Source organism: Centrocercus urophasianus, unplaced genomic scaffold (genome assembly GCF_019232065.1).
Source record: "Centrocercus urophasianus isolate 14NV4802_14NV808 unplaced genomic scaffold, USGS_Curo_1.0 seq_17, whole genome shotgun sequence".
NCBI classification, from domain to species: Eukaryota; Metazoa; Chordata; class Aves; order Galliformes; family Phasianidae; genus Centrocercus; species Centrocercus urophasianus.
The window spans coordinates 24,584,264-24,602,147 of NW_024884722.1; the positions used below are offsets into that span (position 1 = coordinate 24,584,264).

Genomic DNA, 17,884 nt, shown 5'->3' on the forward strand with positions numbered 1-17,884 from the left:
CTGGTACAAAATGATGGTGTAATATTGTTTTTGTCTTATTATTATTTACAATCCCTTCATATCCTCTATTTGAACTAATATTAAGCTCTGAACTAAGATTTTGCAGCATACCCGGTTTTTACAAATTTTGCTTAAGATGCAAAGAATGGGTTCAATTCAGCCATCATCTGCCATCAGTATTTTTGCTGACTTCGACAGGAATCTGTGCAATTGAACCCCAGGTCATTATATAGTGATTGCTACTTCAGACCTTGCTCCTGCAAACACGACATGTGTATACATTTGTACAGGAGAACAGTCTCAATGATCTACAGCCGTATTTACGTATTTGTATCACCAAGGTCCTAACTGGCACTATATGTTAAAAACACCATTTAAGTACTTTTCGTACCAAAACTGTAAACACTCCATTTACAGCTCAACTTTTCAAGGAAAAAGCACCTTGTCTAGATTTTAAATAAAGGAGACCTAGAAAATTCATGTTCCTCTGTTACAGCACCACTACAGTATAACAATATCAAGTATATTATTAGTATACCTTCACACGGGAGAACTCTAACCTCGTTAAGCCCTGGGTTTACCCGGCTGGGAGGACTCTGAGGCAGACTTAAGGTACAGCTTTGTCTCTGGGCCCTGATCCTGCAGCTCTCAGCCCGGAGAGGAGGCCTGGCTTGAGCAGCGCTCCTCGCTCGGACTGGCAGGTACGGCTACGTGGAACTGTTCTCGTGGAGGAAGCTGCAGGATGAGGTCAGTCCTTAGCTAACATTGTCATTTGGTAATTTGTTTAAATAAATAAGTTTTAAAAGGAAATACATAGGAGAGGAGAATCAGAAAGAAGAGTGGGATGCTACAGCATTTAAAAGCAATGGAGTGCCTGTTTTCTCTCTGGTTTGGCAAATACTGGTTTCATGATATGACACTTTTCCAAGAGAACCGGAAAACAAAATTTGTATGCTTGGAAGGAAGAATACAACCTTTTCTACTCAGAATGTATAAATCACTTAACAATTTACAAAACGTTTTTGTAAAAAACCTGAACTTAGCTGGTGAACACTGCAGATGGGTTTTCTCAATGAAAAATTTGCTGTTAAATATTAGAAATGTTATTCTTTTTCAACGCTTCCTTTATATTTTCCTCAAATTAATATATATATTTTTTCAGAATAGAATAAGGCAACTCTAGGGGGTATTCTTTATCCCAAAACAATTCTACCCCTGAGGTCTTAGGAACATTTGGTTGTCACGTTAACTTATAATGCTCCAAATGAATGAGACTTATGCACTTATTGCTCAAAGAAATCGTAACAAATGCTGCCTTTAAAAAAACAAAAATCGTAACTCCTCAATAGCAACACACGTATTGATGTCTCCTAATTTCATGTTTGCACACTCTCTTTCAAACAATAAAATGTTTCTGCACTTTATAAGTTGTTTATATGTAATAAAATCTTCCACAAAAAAGGGCAAGTCTAAAAACAATCACATACTATTAGCATACATACTGCAGCTGTAACAATATGGAACTCTACACAGCAAGAATAAAATGATTTCTTCTGTAGAGTATGCACAAACCTTAGACAATATGATCCTTATACTATACTATTTCAAGTTAATTTTAAAAATAGAAAGTGCTTTTAAAATATATATTTACAGCTTAAAAACAACTTCCAGCCATCTTTGCCAATAACTTCATTTTATGTGGAAGGACAAATCTAGAGAAAAAGAATCATTGGTTTTCTAAAAGATTTCTCTGCAATTTGTACTACATAGCAATGGTTGGAAGTTGTTAAAGCAATGGCACCATGAAGTAATAATTCAGCTTATTTATTTTAACTGTTTGATGTGGTTAAGCACCAAGAGCTGTGTAGAGCTATTACTGTATAACTTGATTTAACACCATAAAATGTGAACCTGTTAAAATCCCTATAAATGATTTTTGTAGTAAACAGACTTGATTTAAAGCACCAAAATATAAATTCCTAAAGGTAATAAACTGAATGATTTCAATCAAGGTTAATAACCTAAACAAAATCTTTTTTTTAGAATGTATTAAAACTATACAACTTTTTTTTTTTTTTTTTTTTTTTTTTTTTCTTAAAATGTGCTTGAGCACCACCAAATGTTGAAGTCACAGTTTAAGAAGAAATCCCCTCCTTTTTTTTTATTTTTTTACCTCAGCCTTAAAATGGTTGAGATGAGCAAATAGTAAACGACACAAGACTTGTTCTTTAACAGCACCTTAAAGAAACACTGCGTAACGCTGCACCAAGAGGAGGCATTTGATACTAAAGCCTATGCCCAATGGTTGTAAGGCCCTGCAACTCTGGTAAGGGCATAAGAAGATACTGTTATTACGTTATCTTTAGTTACTGTTAATGCTCTGCGTGATGGAATTTGGTTGAACTCGTTGTCTTCATAAAAAATCTCTCTGTTTTCACTTGTTTGCTTTGTTTTCCTGCTGCTGGAGTTCAGTTCGGTATTCTCTGTTCCTAATCTCTCTGCTTCTTTTTCTTTTTCTTTCGCCCTCTCAGCCATCTTTGCTTCCCACATGGCTAAACCATGTTTTGGCTCATTTAAATTTTTGTGTTGGTAGAAAACTAAGGAGATCCGCGTGGGATGATTGCGGTTGGGCTTTTTAATAGGTGTGGTAGCGTGGAGTTCACGTCGCGCACATTCGATTAGGATAGAACCATGAGAAGGTGCCACAGCTACGCCGCCGATGTCATCATCCAAAAAATTGTGCTCGCTGTCTGACCACATTTCCTCGGCTTTTTCTTCAGAATCAGTCGGTTGTCCCAGGGCACTGTTCTGCTTTTCGTCAATGCAGTCAAAATCACACATCTGCTCTCGATGGGAGCCACCCTTCTCCACCGGGCACCTGTGGGAACAGTCAGCTTCATTTCCAACTGCGTCCTTTGCTGGAGAGCTTAACGGTACTGACAGATCGCAAGAGCCGATCATCTGTGAAGAAGGAGAACTGTCTGACTGAGGCTGACAATTCTGCTTGTCTGGCTGATGTTCAAGTATACTGGGCGGGGGATCTTTGTGGGCTGGGGGGCCTGGAGCAGTGACCTCTGGAAGAATTGGCGGCACACCGTTCATCTTATCATTCAGCAAAATTCCAGTATAATCTTTGACAGACACATCAAAGTTCTTACAATTAATATAAGGTGTCACGTGAGGTTGCTTACTACTGCATTCAAAATACCCGTAGGGAACTGAAAAATCTTGTTGAATATTAGTCACTGCTGCTATGCCAGGCTTATGTGCTAACGATGAATAAGGATGTAAACTATCCACCTTAAAAGGGGAGGAAGCCGTATATTGTTTTAATAAGGAGCAATTTTTAGTAGTGTTTGAAGTATGTTTCATGGCACAGAGGTGATCAGAAGTCTCCGTTTTTATCCCAGGTTTTAAAGCATCTGCTTTGTTCCCTAAAAGAAATGCACACCAAAGTGTAAGTACTTTTCTTCGGTTAATCAAACATACCTTTGATGGTATTTTCATGCTTGCTACACATTTTTCTAAATGGTGATTTTTAACTTAAAACTACACACATAATTACCTTGCTGAATTACTCCCTTAACCTTTTCCAGCCAGACTGTTGGTATATAAAATAGAAAGGTATTTCACAGAGGGGTGGATAAAATAAACAGGTAAAATCAATTCAGTGCTCAGTTGCAGTTCACGCAGACGCCGCCCAGCAGCTGCTGCCTACCTTCAGCAATGCTCCCTCTTGCAGGCAGCAGTGCACAGAAGATTTTAGGTATCTGCTGTGGCTGCTGAAATGTATGTCTGAAACTAAGCCTGCAAAACAACAAAAATGATCGACCCCCAGCTTATTAGAGGAGAAAACATGTTTAACAGATCCTGTCCATCACAGAAAAGGAAGTTACTGAATGTACAGTTTGTGCATTAGCATCTAACTGCTTAGAATTAAAACATATCTGGCAACAAACTGCAGGTAAATTCAAACCGCAGTGTGTGATTTGCTCTGTCTTGCATCTAATTGGCAGACATTCATTATTTCAAATTTCTGGGGGGATCACTTATTCGGTTTACGTCAGCTCCCAGTTTCTAGTCCTCGGTCTCTGCAATTCTGCTCATTTGTGGAAGAGAATTGTGTCAAACAACTCATTCTGGTAATGAGTTTCAGCCAGAGTCCACAGAACAGTGGAAAACAGTTCCATGGACTGATGGGCTTTGCATCGCACCCTAAAAGCTGCATCACTGAGTTCTTCTACATTCTCATAAAGGACCGGTTCTGTCAGCGTTGTTTCTTTGTTCCATAAATACTCAATGTTTAACTGCTTTACCAAATATAGAAGAACTATTTTCTCTTCTACTAATTTATTAAAAGTGATGGATTAAAAAAATATTCTTTCAGTATTCTTTCAGGAATGAGGGAAAAAAGGGAAAGTGTTAGTATACAAGTTCTATAATCGAGGGCAACATGAGGAAACTGCATCAACTCTTTTTTTATGAAATCAAACTCAAAGCATTTCATTTAATTAAGAAACAAAACAAAACAAAACACATCCAGAACAATGCCTTCCTTCAAAAGACTTGAAATGCAGTGCTTGAGAATAGCACTGTCCATCATCTCTTTAGAGAGACCTTTGTTTTCTGAAAATATACTTCTAGCAAGCACTCAGGCAGCAAGTCCAGCAAACTCCTCATCGCCTGCCAGAAGCTCCTTGCTCTGCGGGTAAAGGGGCAGAGATTGAGGCAGCAGCACAGTTAGCGGAAGAGAGGAGGTGGGATCTGAGGCAACAGAGGCAGCAGTGTCTCAGGGGAAAAGACAATTTGGGGAGGTGCGTTTTGTTTCAATTGAAAACACAACTTAATTTCTAAATTGGATTGGGTTTTGTACTGGTTTAACTTTTAACTGAATGTGGAAAATGGTAATTCAAATGGTATCTTGCACTGCCACAAATCCTGTTGTGAAAAAGAATTTCCTACTGTTTCGCTGTTTTTACTTGCTTAGCAATATACTCCCACTAGCGACCCATCTGGGACACTGAAGCTACATTTAACAGCATCAGTTGGAATCAATATTCTCTACATAGGGAATATGCATATTAGAAAGATACAAAACTGTATTTATTTTGATAATATACAGAGAGCTATACATTCGTTTGGATGTAAGATCAAACCAAAGTCAGAGAATGTTTTGATTAGGAAGAAAATATTACAGGTGTTTAATAAACAGAAGTTAATTCAAACGTCTGGATAGAGGAAACAGTACAGGTTCAGCTCAGATGGCATCTCTCTCCAGAAACAGGATCTGCTGGCTAAAGTACTTCTCTGCTGTGGGCAGCTGAGCAGCTGGCTCCCCCGTTCTGTCCAACAAAGGCCAAGAAGAATTGCCAATATTTATGGAGACAAAAATAACATTGCCATCTTTAAAGTTTAGTCTTAAAGAATAACGTGGTTAATGATGGATAAAACAGGATGTATGGTTTTTATCTTTACTCTGTATTTTGTATCAGTTTAGGATTTTGAAAGCTCTCAGCATCAGCATAAACGTAAAAATTACAAGTTGCTCTGCTTGATATTGAGTGGAGTTCATGATATATGCACCCTACTGAACATACAGCATTTCTACAAAAGACTTGGCAGATCTTGGATCCAGACTACGTCTTCACATATGCATGCTCTACTCCCAGGCAGACCTAAGCTGGCTGCAGTGCCATAAAGGTCCTCCTCACTATCATCTTTGCTGCTAGGTAAAAACAGAAGATAATCCTGTCTTATCACTTCTCAATTTCCAGCTCTGTGTATAATGAAGACATGCAGGTTACAGGGATCTCTCTTTCCAGCTGAGAATACAGTACTGAATTTGAAATGATGGTTAAATGTCTTCCAAATACTACATGGATATTGGGCAATAGTAATGGACAATACCAAATAGCCAGCCTTGTGACTCCAAAATCCCCCCAGGCCAACACTAAAGAGTGTTGACTTCACATGGCCTAAAACACGAATGACAATGACTGCATGTACAACAGTTCTCATCTAACTGCATGTTTTCCATATCTTTTTCATTTAAAAAGCAAAACCAACACTCTAAAACTCTTGTACTCACCTGTAAACTGAGTAAGCACAGATACTGTTCATCATTACTTTTTTCCTTTCCAATACATGCATTCCTTTCTTCTCAAATTAGGACAAAATTTAGCAGCAGTATTTGACGTGCTTAAAGAAACTGTAAGCAGTACTCTGTTCACTGCTTACCTAAAACTACAGGCAGTAACCTTCCCCAATTTAGTTTTTCCGTACTTTCATTATTTCCTGAACTTTTTTTTTTTTTTTAATTTTTTTTTTTTTTTTTATGTTTATAAGGTATGACTAGAACTGATGCCCACTGCTCATATGGAGGGCTATTATACTATTAAAGAATTGTTTCCAGTTTGCCATCAGGAGTGACTACTGCTGCATAGTCTAATTTCAGCTCCTCCGTCTCATAGGCTGTTTGATTTGTTTTCATAATGAGCCTAATAATCTCTGCCAGACTCATTATTTCTCAGGACTAAAATGACACCTCCCACTGGCAGAATGGAAAGGATCAACCAAAGGACTGATCCCCTATTATAGCAAAAAGCTGTATGTGTAAGTTAATGCCATAATGCTCTAAATTCATAATTACAGATATTTACATTTTCAGCAAAAGGCAGAACAGAGATCTTTACAGTGAAATTCAGCCACTGCCCTGTACAGGAAGCACACACAGTGTGCATAAATGCTTTTGGTTATTAATCTTGGCTGTCTGCAGCTATATGTGCCATCTGCAGATTCGGGCTTACTGAGTTGACTTCTTTCTAGAGTCAGAAATAATGACGTAAACTGTGTGTTGCACTTACAGAATCTTCAGGGATTCCACTGTCACGATCTCCATGATAAAAGCTTTCATGATAGAAGCAAAATGTTATAATTCATATTCTGATTTTTCCATCTCTGAAAAGCCTTCTTGCTCCTTTGAGTATTTCTTCATCACTCTTATTATTATCAGCAGCCCCTTTAAATTACCTGAATATTTCAAGCCCAAACAAATTATGGAAGTTTACTTGCTTACGCAGTTATTCAATCATTTTTGTATGTTTAAGGGAAGAGAATCTTACATTCCCAAAGCATATAGCAAAACTCTGGACAGCATACCATTAACTCAAGGCATAGCTTTCAAATAAAGAAGTCATGCCTTAACTAGAGTCACATGCAGGTAGACAGTCGGTAGCTATTTCAGCGTTTCATAACAACTTTCCAGTGAGTCAAACAATCTCACAACTCCTTCAAAAGCCAGAGTCCTCTCATCCTTCCAAGACTTCCAGTCCACCCGGAGCACTCTGGAAGTTATTAATCACTGCACTGGAGTTGGATGATGTCCTCGGCCTGAGAAGAACCTTTGTATTTGTTTCAGAGCCTGGACTGCATCTCCCAGACTTGAAGCATGAAGATTAACTCAGTGTCTGTCTAATTTCCTAGGATTTAATTATGCCATCTTGCTCTATGCAAAACCTTATTTGTTGCCCTGATTCTGCCGAGAGAAACGTGTAATCAGGGTACAGAATACAAATTACAGACATGTCATTTAGACTGATTTTGTTTGCAATTTTTTTCCTAGAAAGTGTAGCTACTTTTCTAAATATATCTGATTATCATTCCTTACATTAAATCTATCACCACGTATCTCATGAATTAAAATTACAGCAGGTAGGCTAAGACTCCACTATACTTCCCCAAAGGTAGACAGCCTGTATTTTAATGCCATAGATTTGTTTCCTCTCTTGTAATCAGAGTTTACTCCGTGGTTTCCTTTCTTTTCTACTTTTCATTACTGAAAAAGTCCCACATAAGAATTTTGTTCTCCAAAATGCTGGTCCAAAATCTGACCTGAGGTACAGCAGCAACCACACAGTAACTGGTCAAGGAGCAGCTCTATGCTGCACATGCACATACGGCTTCAGAAGACTCTGTGGGCATAGTGACATTCCTGTGACACAGAATGCTAGGTGCAAAAAGCATCTAGCTCTCACCCTCCTGACAGTATTTCAAGGAAAAATGTGAAAAGCATTGTTTGATTTAACAAAAGTTTACTGTTGTGTTACTATTATTTTGGCAAGCGTCTTGCTCTGTGGCAGAATCTGTGTCACTGAAAGTATCAGAAGGAAATGCTCTTCAGCTCAGATTGTCAGAAAGCCATTGTCTTTCATACAAAGCAGACAGCAGTTCTTGTACTTTTAAATGATGGAATTTAATATCTGTTCTTTAGATAAACATTCCCAGAACAGTATTTCAAGATGCTTCTACTAGCATTATTTATCAGAATATGGGGTCTTCAAAACATTTCATTGGTTCATTATCATTACTCACGATTGCTAACACACCACCACAAACTTCACCTGCTTTTTCCCTTGCCTATAGAATATCAACTACAACTTGTTCATTAGCCCCTAAGATGCCCATTATGGAAGTATGTTGAAAAAAAAAACCAACAAAGAGTTACGAAGGAGCTTTTCCTTCCCCTGAGATGGCTGAGTCACAACACCGTATCGAAAGAAACCAGCTGAATTTGATGGGCAGCACTCACCTAAGCAATGCAAAGTGTTACTGAGATTTTCTGGCGCTTCAGTTTTCAGCTTTATGGGTGTTGAATATTTTTTATCCATTAATTGCTGCTTTTCACTTGGGGTCCTCCTCGTGTCGGGTTTCTTTTTCTTTGTAGCTCTCAGAGGCTCAGCTAACATCCGTACTTCTCTGGGAAACGCTGTGAGCACCTGTATGGCTCCGGCTTTTATCTTAGCTTCCAATCCCTCTTCAGTACCAAATTCATCTGTTTGTGAAATTTTGTATAGAGGTAACACATGGAGCTGCTCATCGCTTGGAATCACCCCGACTCTCCGGTTGTCCTCCTTTGTTAACGTACAGACCTGGCAAGAACGGCAACATTTACAAAAACAATCCGAATACTGAACTTATTTAAACGTTTATGCATTCAGCCTGGACTCCATTGTATTCTCATGTTTGGCAATCTCAGTGCCATAGGACTCTCAAGCAGAACCATCTGACAAGCACTGTTTGATTTATGATGGTGATGCAGAAAAATTACCCGTACCTGAAGATAAGGTGAAGGCATTGTGTCTTGAAGAGCAACAATGCAACTTCAATTCAGCTCACACTACCCACAAATATTTCCCAAACTCCATAAATAATCTGAGCTGTAAATACAGTGGGATTTTTTTTATATGTACTTGATGCTCAAAATCTTTTTTTACAAGTAAAGGGTATGAACACAAAAATATTTTTATTTCTACCAGGAGTTTCTATGATACAGCTTTAGTTGACAGATGAAGTTATCCATATTGCTGCTTATTTTGTTGTTTGTCTTTAAAACAAATCTAGCTCTAACTCTCTGTCTGTCTACATGCACACACGCTCGCCCCGCTCTGTCTGCTGTAACAAAGTCATGAGACCCGGCAGACGTTTGGTTTCTCTCAGGCCACTGACCTACTTTCTCTTATTAAATTATGTGTTGCTGTGGGATATGGGAGCCAAGAGGAAAATGCTGGCTAGATCCAATTTGATAAGAGCACAACAAAAATGTGAAGTAGTATCCAAACGCATTGCAACAATATTCTTATTAAAGTTTTTCCAAGTCACTGATGAACCTTTTCAGTACTTTACCATTTTCAGCTCTTCTAGAGTTGCAGTTATTAGTATTAAATCTTCACCTTAAAAACAAATGCTTTTTCTTTTTTTTCTAGTGACAAAAACAAAAAACCAACCAACTGCCAAAAAAATCCCCTTCTTAAAAACAGAAGAGCAGACCACCTTCACATGGCTTCACTCTGTGCTTTCCAGGGGATGGCCTTTGGAAGCAAGTGTCCATATAATCATCATTAATAATTTCATTCATCAAATTCGCAAGACAACGCTGCTTTTCCACAACGTACTGCATTACTAGAAAGCCATGCATTCATATCACGGCGTGGTTAATCTTCTATTTCATGGGGAGTCACTGACTACACACACAAAGGAATCTGAGCACCATCCAAGGATGAGATGATCCTCCTCCTAAATGGAGGCATTCTCATCCGCCATTGCGTAGGTTGAATGTACTGCATATCACCAGTTAATTCAACTTTCCCAAATCTTGCCACCATGCCTAACGTTACAGGAGAAAATAATAATATAATTTAGGAAAAAACAAATGTTTTATATAGCACAGCTTTCACATAAAAGCATCACAGATTTATTTCCACAATAGAATTACAGAATCACAAACTAAAAATCCTAAATAAATGAAGTGGTTGTTAGGGCTTTAGAAATAGCTATATGCAAAGCTTAACAGTCGCAGAGCAGCAAAAGGAGAAAATCTGAGGGGCACAGACAAAGGAGAAGAGCTTTTCAGGTGGCATTTAAAAGGACTGAGAGAGGGGCTCTTAAGAAGGCAAGGTGAAAGGGCAATTAGAAGCCGATGAGTAGCATTTACTGATGTGCTTGCTCCATGCGCACTTACCTCTACTGCACAGCCTTTGGACTACAAGGAAGATTTAGAAAAAACAGGTTGTTCCATGAGCAGCAAATGACACCTGGTTTCCTATGGACTTCTTTGTCTCCACACTCCCACACACCCCATCCCAGCACCGTTATCTCTGCCCCTTCCGCACCTCGCTGCCACCTCACTGCCCCAGCCAACAGCAATCAGGCCCTGCTGGCACTCTGTGCCTCCTGGCTACAGGCCAGGATAACCCCAGGCTCTCACCCACTCAGCAGTGGGCTCTCACAACGCAAAGCGTGGAAGAAGAGGCTGAAGTCTCCAAGGCAAGATTCTGCAGAATTCAGTGAAATTTGGTTGAAACTTGCCATCAGATTCAAAATTATCAAGGAAGGGGAGAAAGGGTGAGATCTACAGAGAGCACAACTGCATACGGCTCAGCGCATCCTCCACTCCCAAACTGAAAACAAAAACGAAGTTTGCATGAAAGCCATTTAACTTCCATTTGTTCTTATTCAAAACTGCCTGATTCTCACTTGTTAAAAATTCTGCCCATCCTGTGTCTGTACTCATATGCTGGTCTGAAAAATGTCTAAATCTTAGATTCAAATCCACACAGTCTTGTTCATTTTGAAAATCAAGGCCCTCACCCAACTTACAGTCTGCATTTTCACACATTTCACCAGATATATTGATGGAAATCTTATCTTGTACAGTTATTAGATTTATTCTTTCTCATAAAGAGATTTTTTTCTTAAAAATGTATTACTTTTAATCTGATTTGTTAAGAGGCAATGGTAGATGAAATGCACATTTTTGCAGTGCTTGATTTGGGGAAGGCATGTAAGCAGAGAGGAAAATCTAAGCTCCCAGTTGGTAAAAGAGCTTCCTGTAGGTAGAAATGAGTTATTGGTCAATTTCAATCACAAGGAACAAGAAGGAAGCCAAAGAACTCCTGAGGAATTAGAGAAGATAAGGGCTGTACTATCTTGGCAGGACTATGAAGAGGTGACAGGCACCTCCAACATGCAATATATTAATTACAGAATGAAAAAAATGAAATTAATGTATATTAAAAATCATGCAGAAAAAAAATTGAATGTTAGTACACCTAAAGCCTAAAAACCGTAAAAGAAAACTTAATGCACGTAATTTTTCAGGGTCACTGTCTCTTACAATGTATTTTATTATGAAAAGAAGAACATAACTGCAAGAGGATAGCCCAAAACTTCATGTTACCAGGAGACAAGTTACAAATTCAGGCCCCTACAGATGACTTGGCAATTTACAGCTGAAGCAATCCACCAAATGTGAAACACCCGTTTCAAAAGCCACTCTAATACTGAAATTTGTGCAAAATCTTCACTAAGAAGCAATTGTTGTGAAGTTAAAAGCAACATTTTCCATTGGTGTTGACAGCGCGTGCAAACTGCCCAATACTAAAACCAACCACAAGAGAATCATGGACTCAGTCAAACCTCACTTACACAGTGAAGCTGCATGTCCTGCTAGGCTCAATACTTCTTCCAGAATGTGCAGCTAAATCATCCAGGCTGCTCAAAAGCCAAAGAAAATGTTGGTCAGGTAGTTTGTTGATGTTTCCAGAGCGCCTGGTGATCAAATCCAGGCCTAACGCTGGGGTTTGTGATGTCATGGAAAAACCTGCATATTCATGAGACTTTTTTTCCCCACTGAAATGCACCCATGAACTCCAAGAAATTTCCTACACATCTGTAGCCATGAAACTCTGAATGCATAATTCTGAGCCTCTTTGATCTGCCTTCGGCCTCTTGAACTTCACATGCAGAAATGATGTAGCCTTTTCCACTGTGTCGTAAGAACAGATGTTTTAAATTCAAGATGTAGGAAAAGCAGTCAAACGGCACTTGTAACCATGAAAGATGAAAATCAGATTTCCCATACTCATCTCCCCTGTGCAGATGGAAAGGAGAGGGGATGCCACTCGGGACTCTGAGATGATGTGCGGTCACTGCTCATCATCACAAACACAAACAGATTTGCTTTCTTTTCTGTTGCAGCTGAAAAACCACCATTTTATTGGCTTGTTATAGCCTGAATAAGCCTGTGTAAACCCCAGAGTCATCAAAGAGAACGCCAGACATTTCTCCCTTGGACCACCTGACCCTAAGCTAACAGCAGCTGCTGGCTACACACACATCGGATGGCACTGCCATGCTGTGTGCTGCAACATGACGTGGTGCACTACCTGCTGTCTGGGAGCTCACAGATTACTGGAGAGAAATTCTAGCATTTCTCCATTTTCACAGTACAGAGAGCAAAAAAATCCTTCCCTTAAAGCGTTGTGGTTTACCCTTTCCCTGATCAGTTATCATCTGACCCACCAGCTGAAGGATCTAAGCACATGTGTAGCTCAGAAAGCAGCATGGACACGATCCAACAGGCAGCCGTTAACCAACGCCAGACACATTCTGTCACTACTGCAAAGGCCTGGACCTACATGCAGTGATAACTTGATGAACTGTAAATACAGAAATACAGTAACTCACTGCAGGAGCAGAGAATCTTCTTAAAAATATAACAGAGAAAAAACAGAAGAGGAAGGTTGTGGGCAATTGCTTATTGACACTAACTACATGGTTCTGCTGCCAGTAGCAAATGCTATAAGGTAGCAGCCCACAAAGCATGGATTTCTCTTTTCTCCTTCCTTCTTCCACATTGCATGCTATGACCATGTGGCACCAATGTCTACACAGAATTGCAGCTGTTCCCTGCCTTCCTCCAGGTCCCACATGGTGAGAGAGAGCCATACATGGTACCATGAGCAAAGCCTTCATTAAGCATTTTGTTCTCGCTGTGAAACCTCCTATTTCTGTGACTTACATGGATTTGCACAAATATTAAGAATATAATCCTTAGCAGCTAAGCCATTAAAAACATGCATTTCACAGAATCCGTTATCAATTACAAAGCCTTTATTTTTGGGTTGCTCATTTACAGTCTATAAGCAACCCTGTATCCTAGCACTGCATTGTAACATCTATGGCCCTTAGGACAACCCTAAAAGATGACAAAAAGTCATTGATGGTGTGTTTACTGACTTCATGGTTTGTCAAAAATTCAATTCATAGGCAGAGATTGCTTTTGCTTCTTTCAGATAAACACAGCAGTTTACACCTCTGTAGAAATACCCAATGTTTTCGTTCTACTACAGAGACAAACAAGAAATACCCATTTTTGTCTTTAGCTTTTCTTCCGGAATGCAGTTCTGCACAGTGCAGGCTATGCTTCTGTTAGCCAGGAAAGGTTTTCAGCAAGTCAAATTCCTGCAGTAACCTCAATTTTTCTAAGTTAAAATGCATTACTCTACCTTGTATCTACAAAAGACATTTCCAAGATTTTTTTTCCTCCACTGCTAGCAAAAAGAAGAATCATTTCTTTTCAAATCACATGCAAATAATTCAGCTGATCATCAAAACTTTTATACCTGGAATAACATAAGAATGCTTTTCTGAATGCTTTTTCTGCGTTTCTGGCAGAGACAGAGAGGGGAAATTCTTCTTAGCAGCTGATTAGATATGATATTCTTTAAATAAACAGCAAACTCCGTGCTGGTCATTGAGCTCACTCCAGTGCTTTGCACGTCCGTGTCTGACTTAAACCATTTCAATATATTCAGTTTTTCCTTTACTTTTGGTGCACTGAGCAGTATTCCCTTCATATTTGTGGTGAAAGTGATTCACCAACAACTGAAAGGAGAAATGAAAACGTGTCACTTATGCCATCACTACTGGTAATAGAGCTGGCAGCATTTTACACACACCATCCGGTGAGGTATTTATTTCAACTGTTTTAGTTTAGAGGAGCTTTGGGTTTTATAAATGAAGATTTTGTGCCTGAATAAGAAGGGCAGCAATCTTACCAACACTAATGAGGTGCAAGATGACAAGTGTGCTTTGTACAAATTTTAAAATTGCAAGGTGCAGTTACATATATATATGTACTTAAATCAAATAAAAGAAATACAGGAGAAAAACAGTAAGTAAACTTTGTTTGAGGGTGAAAAAGCAGGAAAAAATATTCTGTTTATTGGCACATTATTAGAAAACAATTAGAAAATTATTAGAAAACATCCATAAGAACTCTAGCAGTCACCTCAGTAAGGTGCAATGCTCCATACTACATTTTGCACACAAAATACGTCACAGTTAAGATGCAAATGGTTCCATCATTACCTCTGGTGGCCTATAAGAAATGGAGATTTATTTGAGACTAAATAGGGAATTGGAGTAACTGCTGGAGTTAGATGGGAATGTAGGAGGTGATTGGACAGCTGTTAAAATCACACATGGTAATTTTGATGTGCTTACCATCATTTTTCCTATTTGTTTACCAGATCTGGTCACGAGCCAAAATCAACAATCCTAATTTTGATGATCAACAATCTGACATAAATTGAAGAAAGCCCAGCATATCACAGAATCCTAGAACCATTAAAGGTTGGAAGGAACCCTTGAAGGCCATCTGGTCCAACTCCCCTGCAATGAGCAGGAACACCTACAGCTCCATCAGGAGCTCAGAGCTCTGTCACCTTGGGGGTCTGCAGGGATGGGGCACCACCATCCCTCTGGGCAGCCTGTGCCAATCCACTCTTACTGCAAAAAACTTCTTCCCTATATATTTAATCTAAATCTCTCAGTCTGAAACCCCTCTTTAAAAACCATTTCCCCTTGTCCTATCAACAGACTCTGCTCAAGAGTCTGTCCCCTTCTTTCCTATCCTAATGCCCTGTCACCTTGTCTGCAAAACAACAAAATTATTCATTTGCCTTAGCCTTCCATATGCATCACTGTAACTGTATATCTAGATACACTAATAGAAAACAGCCTATACATGCTATGAATCACAGTCCCATCTTACTGTGGAGGCTGTATGAAGATCATCAGGTTACTCTGCACGCCACCTTCTTGCCAAAAACCCCTGACTTTGTTACGTAAATTCAGTGTTAACATTTGCAACCATCCCTATTTACATATAGCCCGTTATCTCAAGTATATTAAAATCCATAGATAACAAACCTAAACAGAGAGAGTAGGAAATGTACAACAGTTATTTGTATGAGTGAGATATCTGATGAAGATCACAATTCAAGGTGCAATTCTCAGCAGTTAAGTCAATTTTTTTTAGTGTTCTGCAACATTTAGAAGTGGACCTGAAGAAAACAGGGATGAGTTCTGGCCTACGTAATGAGATACCTTACAGAGGCCACCATTTTCCATGCCTCTTAGATGTGGAATTACTAGCAAGCAAAGCAAATACAATCCACAGAAAGAAATACCAAGCATAATCTGCAGGTGAAATAACATCAGATCATTGTAGATAAATACAGTCATAGAAATGAAATGGAAAACAAACAAAAACCAACAAGGAACAACACAAACCACCCCAGATCTAATCATCCCTCCAGGCATTTCTGGCCATACATTATAACTCTCCCAAGAGGATAACTGTTTTCTTTCTCGGTTCCAATATTGTTGAATGAGCAGCAAGCTCAGTTTCCATTTTGTCCTCATACTAACACACAACACAGCACTTAAAATAATATTTTTAGGAATGCCCAAATTACATTTAATTAGAAACTACGCCTTGCACTTTGTCATGAAAAGAAAGTCTCATTTTCAAATCTGGGACCTTTAAAAGGTCTGCATTACTAAGCTTCAGCAGCTCTGAAGTGACTGTCCTTGCATGAGCTTGTTTGCAGCAGCTTACCAATATTTTGCAAAGTCTGCTTTCAGCAGTTTCTTATTAAATACCTGCAGATAAGTGACATTCAGTGTTAGGAAAAAAATAGTAGTCTATTCAGGACTGGCATTCCTGGTGAATACTGAGATCTGCTTCCATGCTTCAAACTAACAGGCGTTTACCCAGCAAACAACTAGAGCTTTAACATGAACAATCCTTCCAGTCAGTTCACTGACTGTACATAAAAATGCTGTTAAGCGTATGCCTAAACGCAATGCTGTTTTGAATCACAGCAACATCATAACTGAATTTCCATTTTTGTATGTTTCCAAAAGGGCAGAGATTTTAGATATATTTCTTCTTTCTGTATGTGCACCCTTTGGTATTCTCGATTGTCACCTCCACTGACGCACAAGAAGTTATCATGAAATGTTTTCAATATTCTAACTATTAAACCCACATAGTTACACAGACATGGTTGGTTTTATTTCATCTTGCTTGCTTTTGAGCTTGTCTCTCTTCACCACTATGGTCTCAGATCTAAAAGATCACTTAATTGAGTGATTAATTTTCTCACTAGCAAACTAGCTAGGTATTTGGTACATATCAACATCAAACCAAAACAGAAATAACCCACACCTGTGAGTTTTCCTTTCCTAATAAGATGATCAGATTTAATTTTAAGGATTATAACAGATACCTGACTCCACTACCTACTCCATTACATTGTTCATTTGTATTTTCTCACTTGTAACTACCAACAGTGGGGTCTGCTAAGTACACAGTGCAGCTAAAAAGTGAATTTTAAAAGTATTCAGGCTGATGGAAGTAAATTAATAATTAGTTTGCTTAAGTTCTTCTGCAGACAACTCCCTGGATAGCTTGTTATTTGCCTTTGAACATCAAGCCTTTACTCTGAATAACATGAATAACTTATCTGTCCCATGGACGATCCTGTCCAAAAGCCTTGGGTGTCCTCAAAGAATTATGGTATTTTTTAAAGAAAGATCACTCACATAGCTTTGCTTTATAACAAAATGGAATTATGCCCTCTGTAGATTTATAATAAATAGATGCAAATAGCATGGGAATTTATAAATGACAACGTGCAATTCATTTTATAATGCCTTAAAAAAACTTTGTGCAAATGTACCCACTAAATCAAGCAACATTTTAGAACATACAGTAATCACAAGGGTAAGCAGTACAAAAGAGAAAAAATCCTATGTACGTACCACAGTGCTTCCATTGTGCATGTTATGTGTGTCCTTATGGGCATGGGCACAAAAATCTATGCAAGCTGTGACACCAGAGAAAGGCCTACCGTCCTTGGATCCGAGCCGACAGTCTGGGCCCATGTGTTCATTTTCCACCTAAAAATAAAATAAACTACAGGTACTTAGGACTGAAAGTGCGTGACTTAAAACGCTGTTATCCGCAAATGCACTTATGGCTGAATAAATACAGCCAGGAAGAATAATGAGAAAGCATGTATTTTCCCTTGAAACATTCAATACTTACTACTGTTGTCAACAAGACAATCAGCTCCACCAGAATCAAAACATCTCTCTCTCTCTCTCTTTCTCTCTCTCTCTCTATTTTTTTTTTTTTACAATGTTATTGGTATGACTTTTACAAATGCACAGCTCAGGGCATAACTTAATCACT

The 17,884-nt window shown here is 38.8% G+C and overlaps 1 protein-coding gene across 1 annotated transcript in view; it reads right to left on the reverse strand.

The window, feature by feature from the left end:
- Positions 1–2,086: 2,086 nt before the first annotated feature.
- The window catches only part of TET1 (tet methylcytosine dioxygenase 1), a 63,657-nt gene continuing 47,859 nt past the window's right edge, over positions 2,087–17,884 (reverse strand). Inside the window, 3 exon segments of the mRNA XM_042818546.1 lie at positions 2,087–3,434; positions 8,588–8,927; positions 17,452–17,589. Of these exon segments, the coding sequence (XP_042674480.1) occupies positions 2,293–3,434; positions 8,588–8,927; positions 17,452–17,589 (1,620 nt within the window). The 3' untranslated portion in view covers positions 2,087–2,292.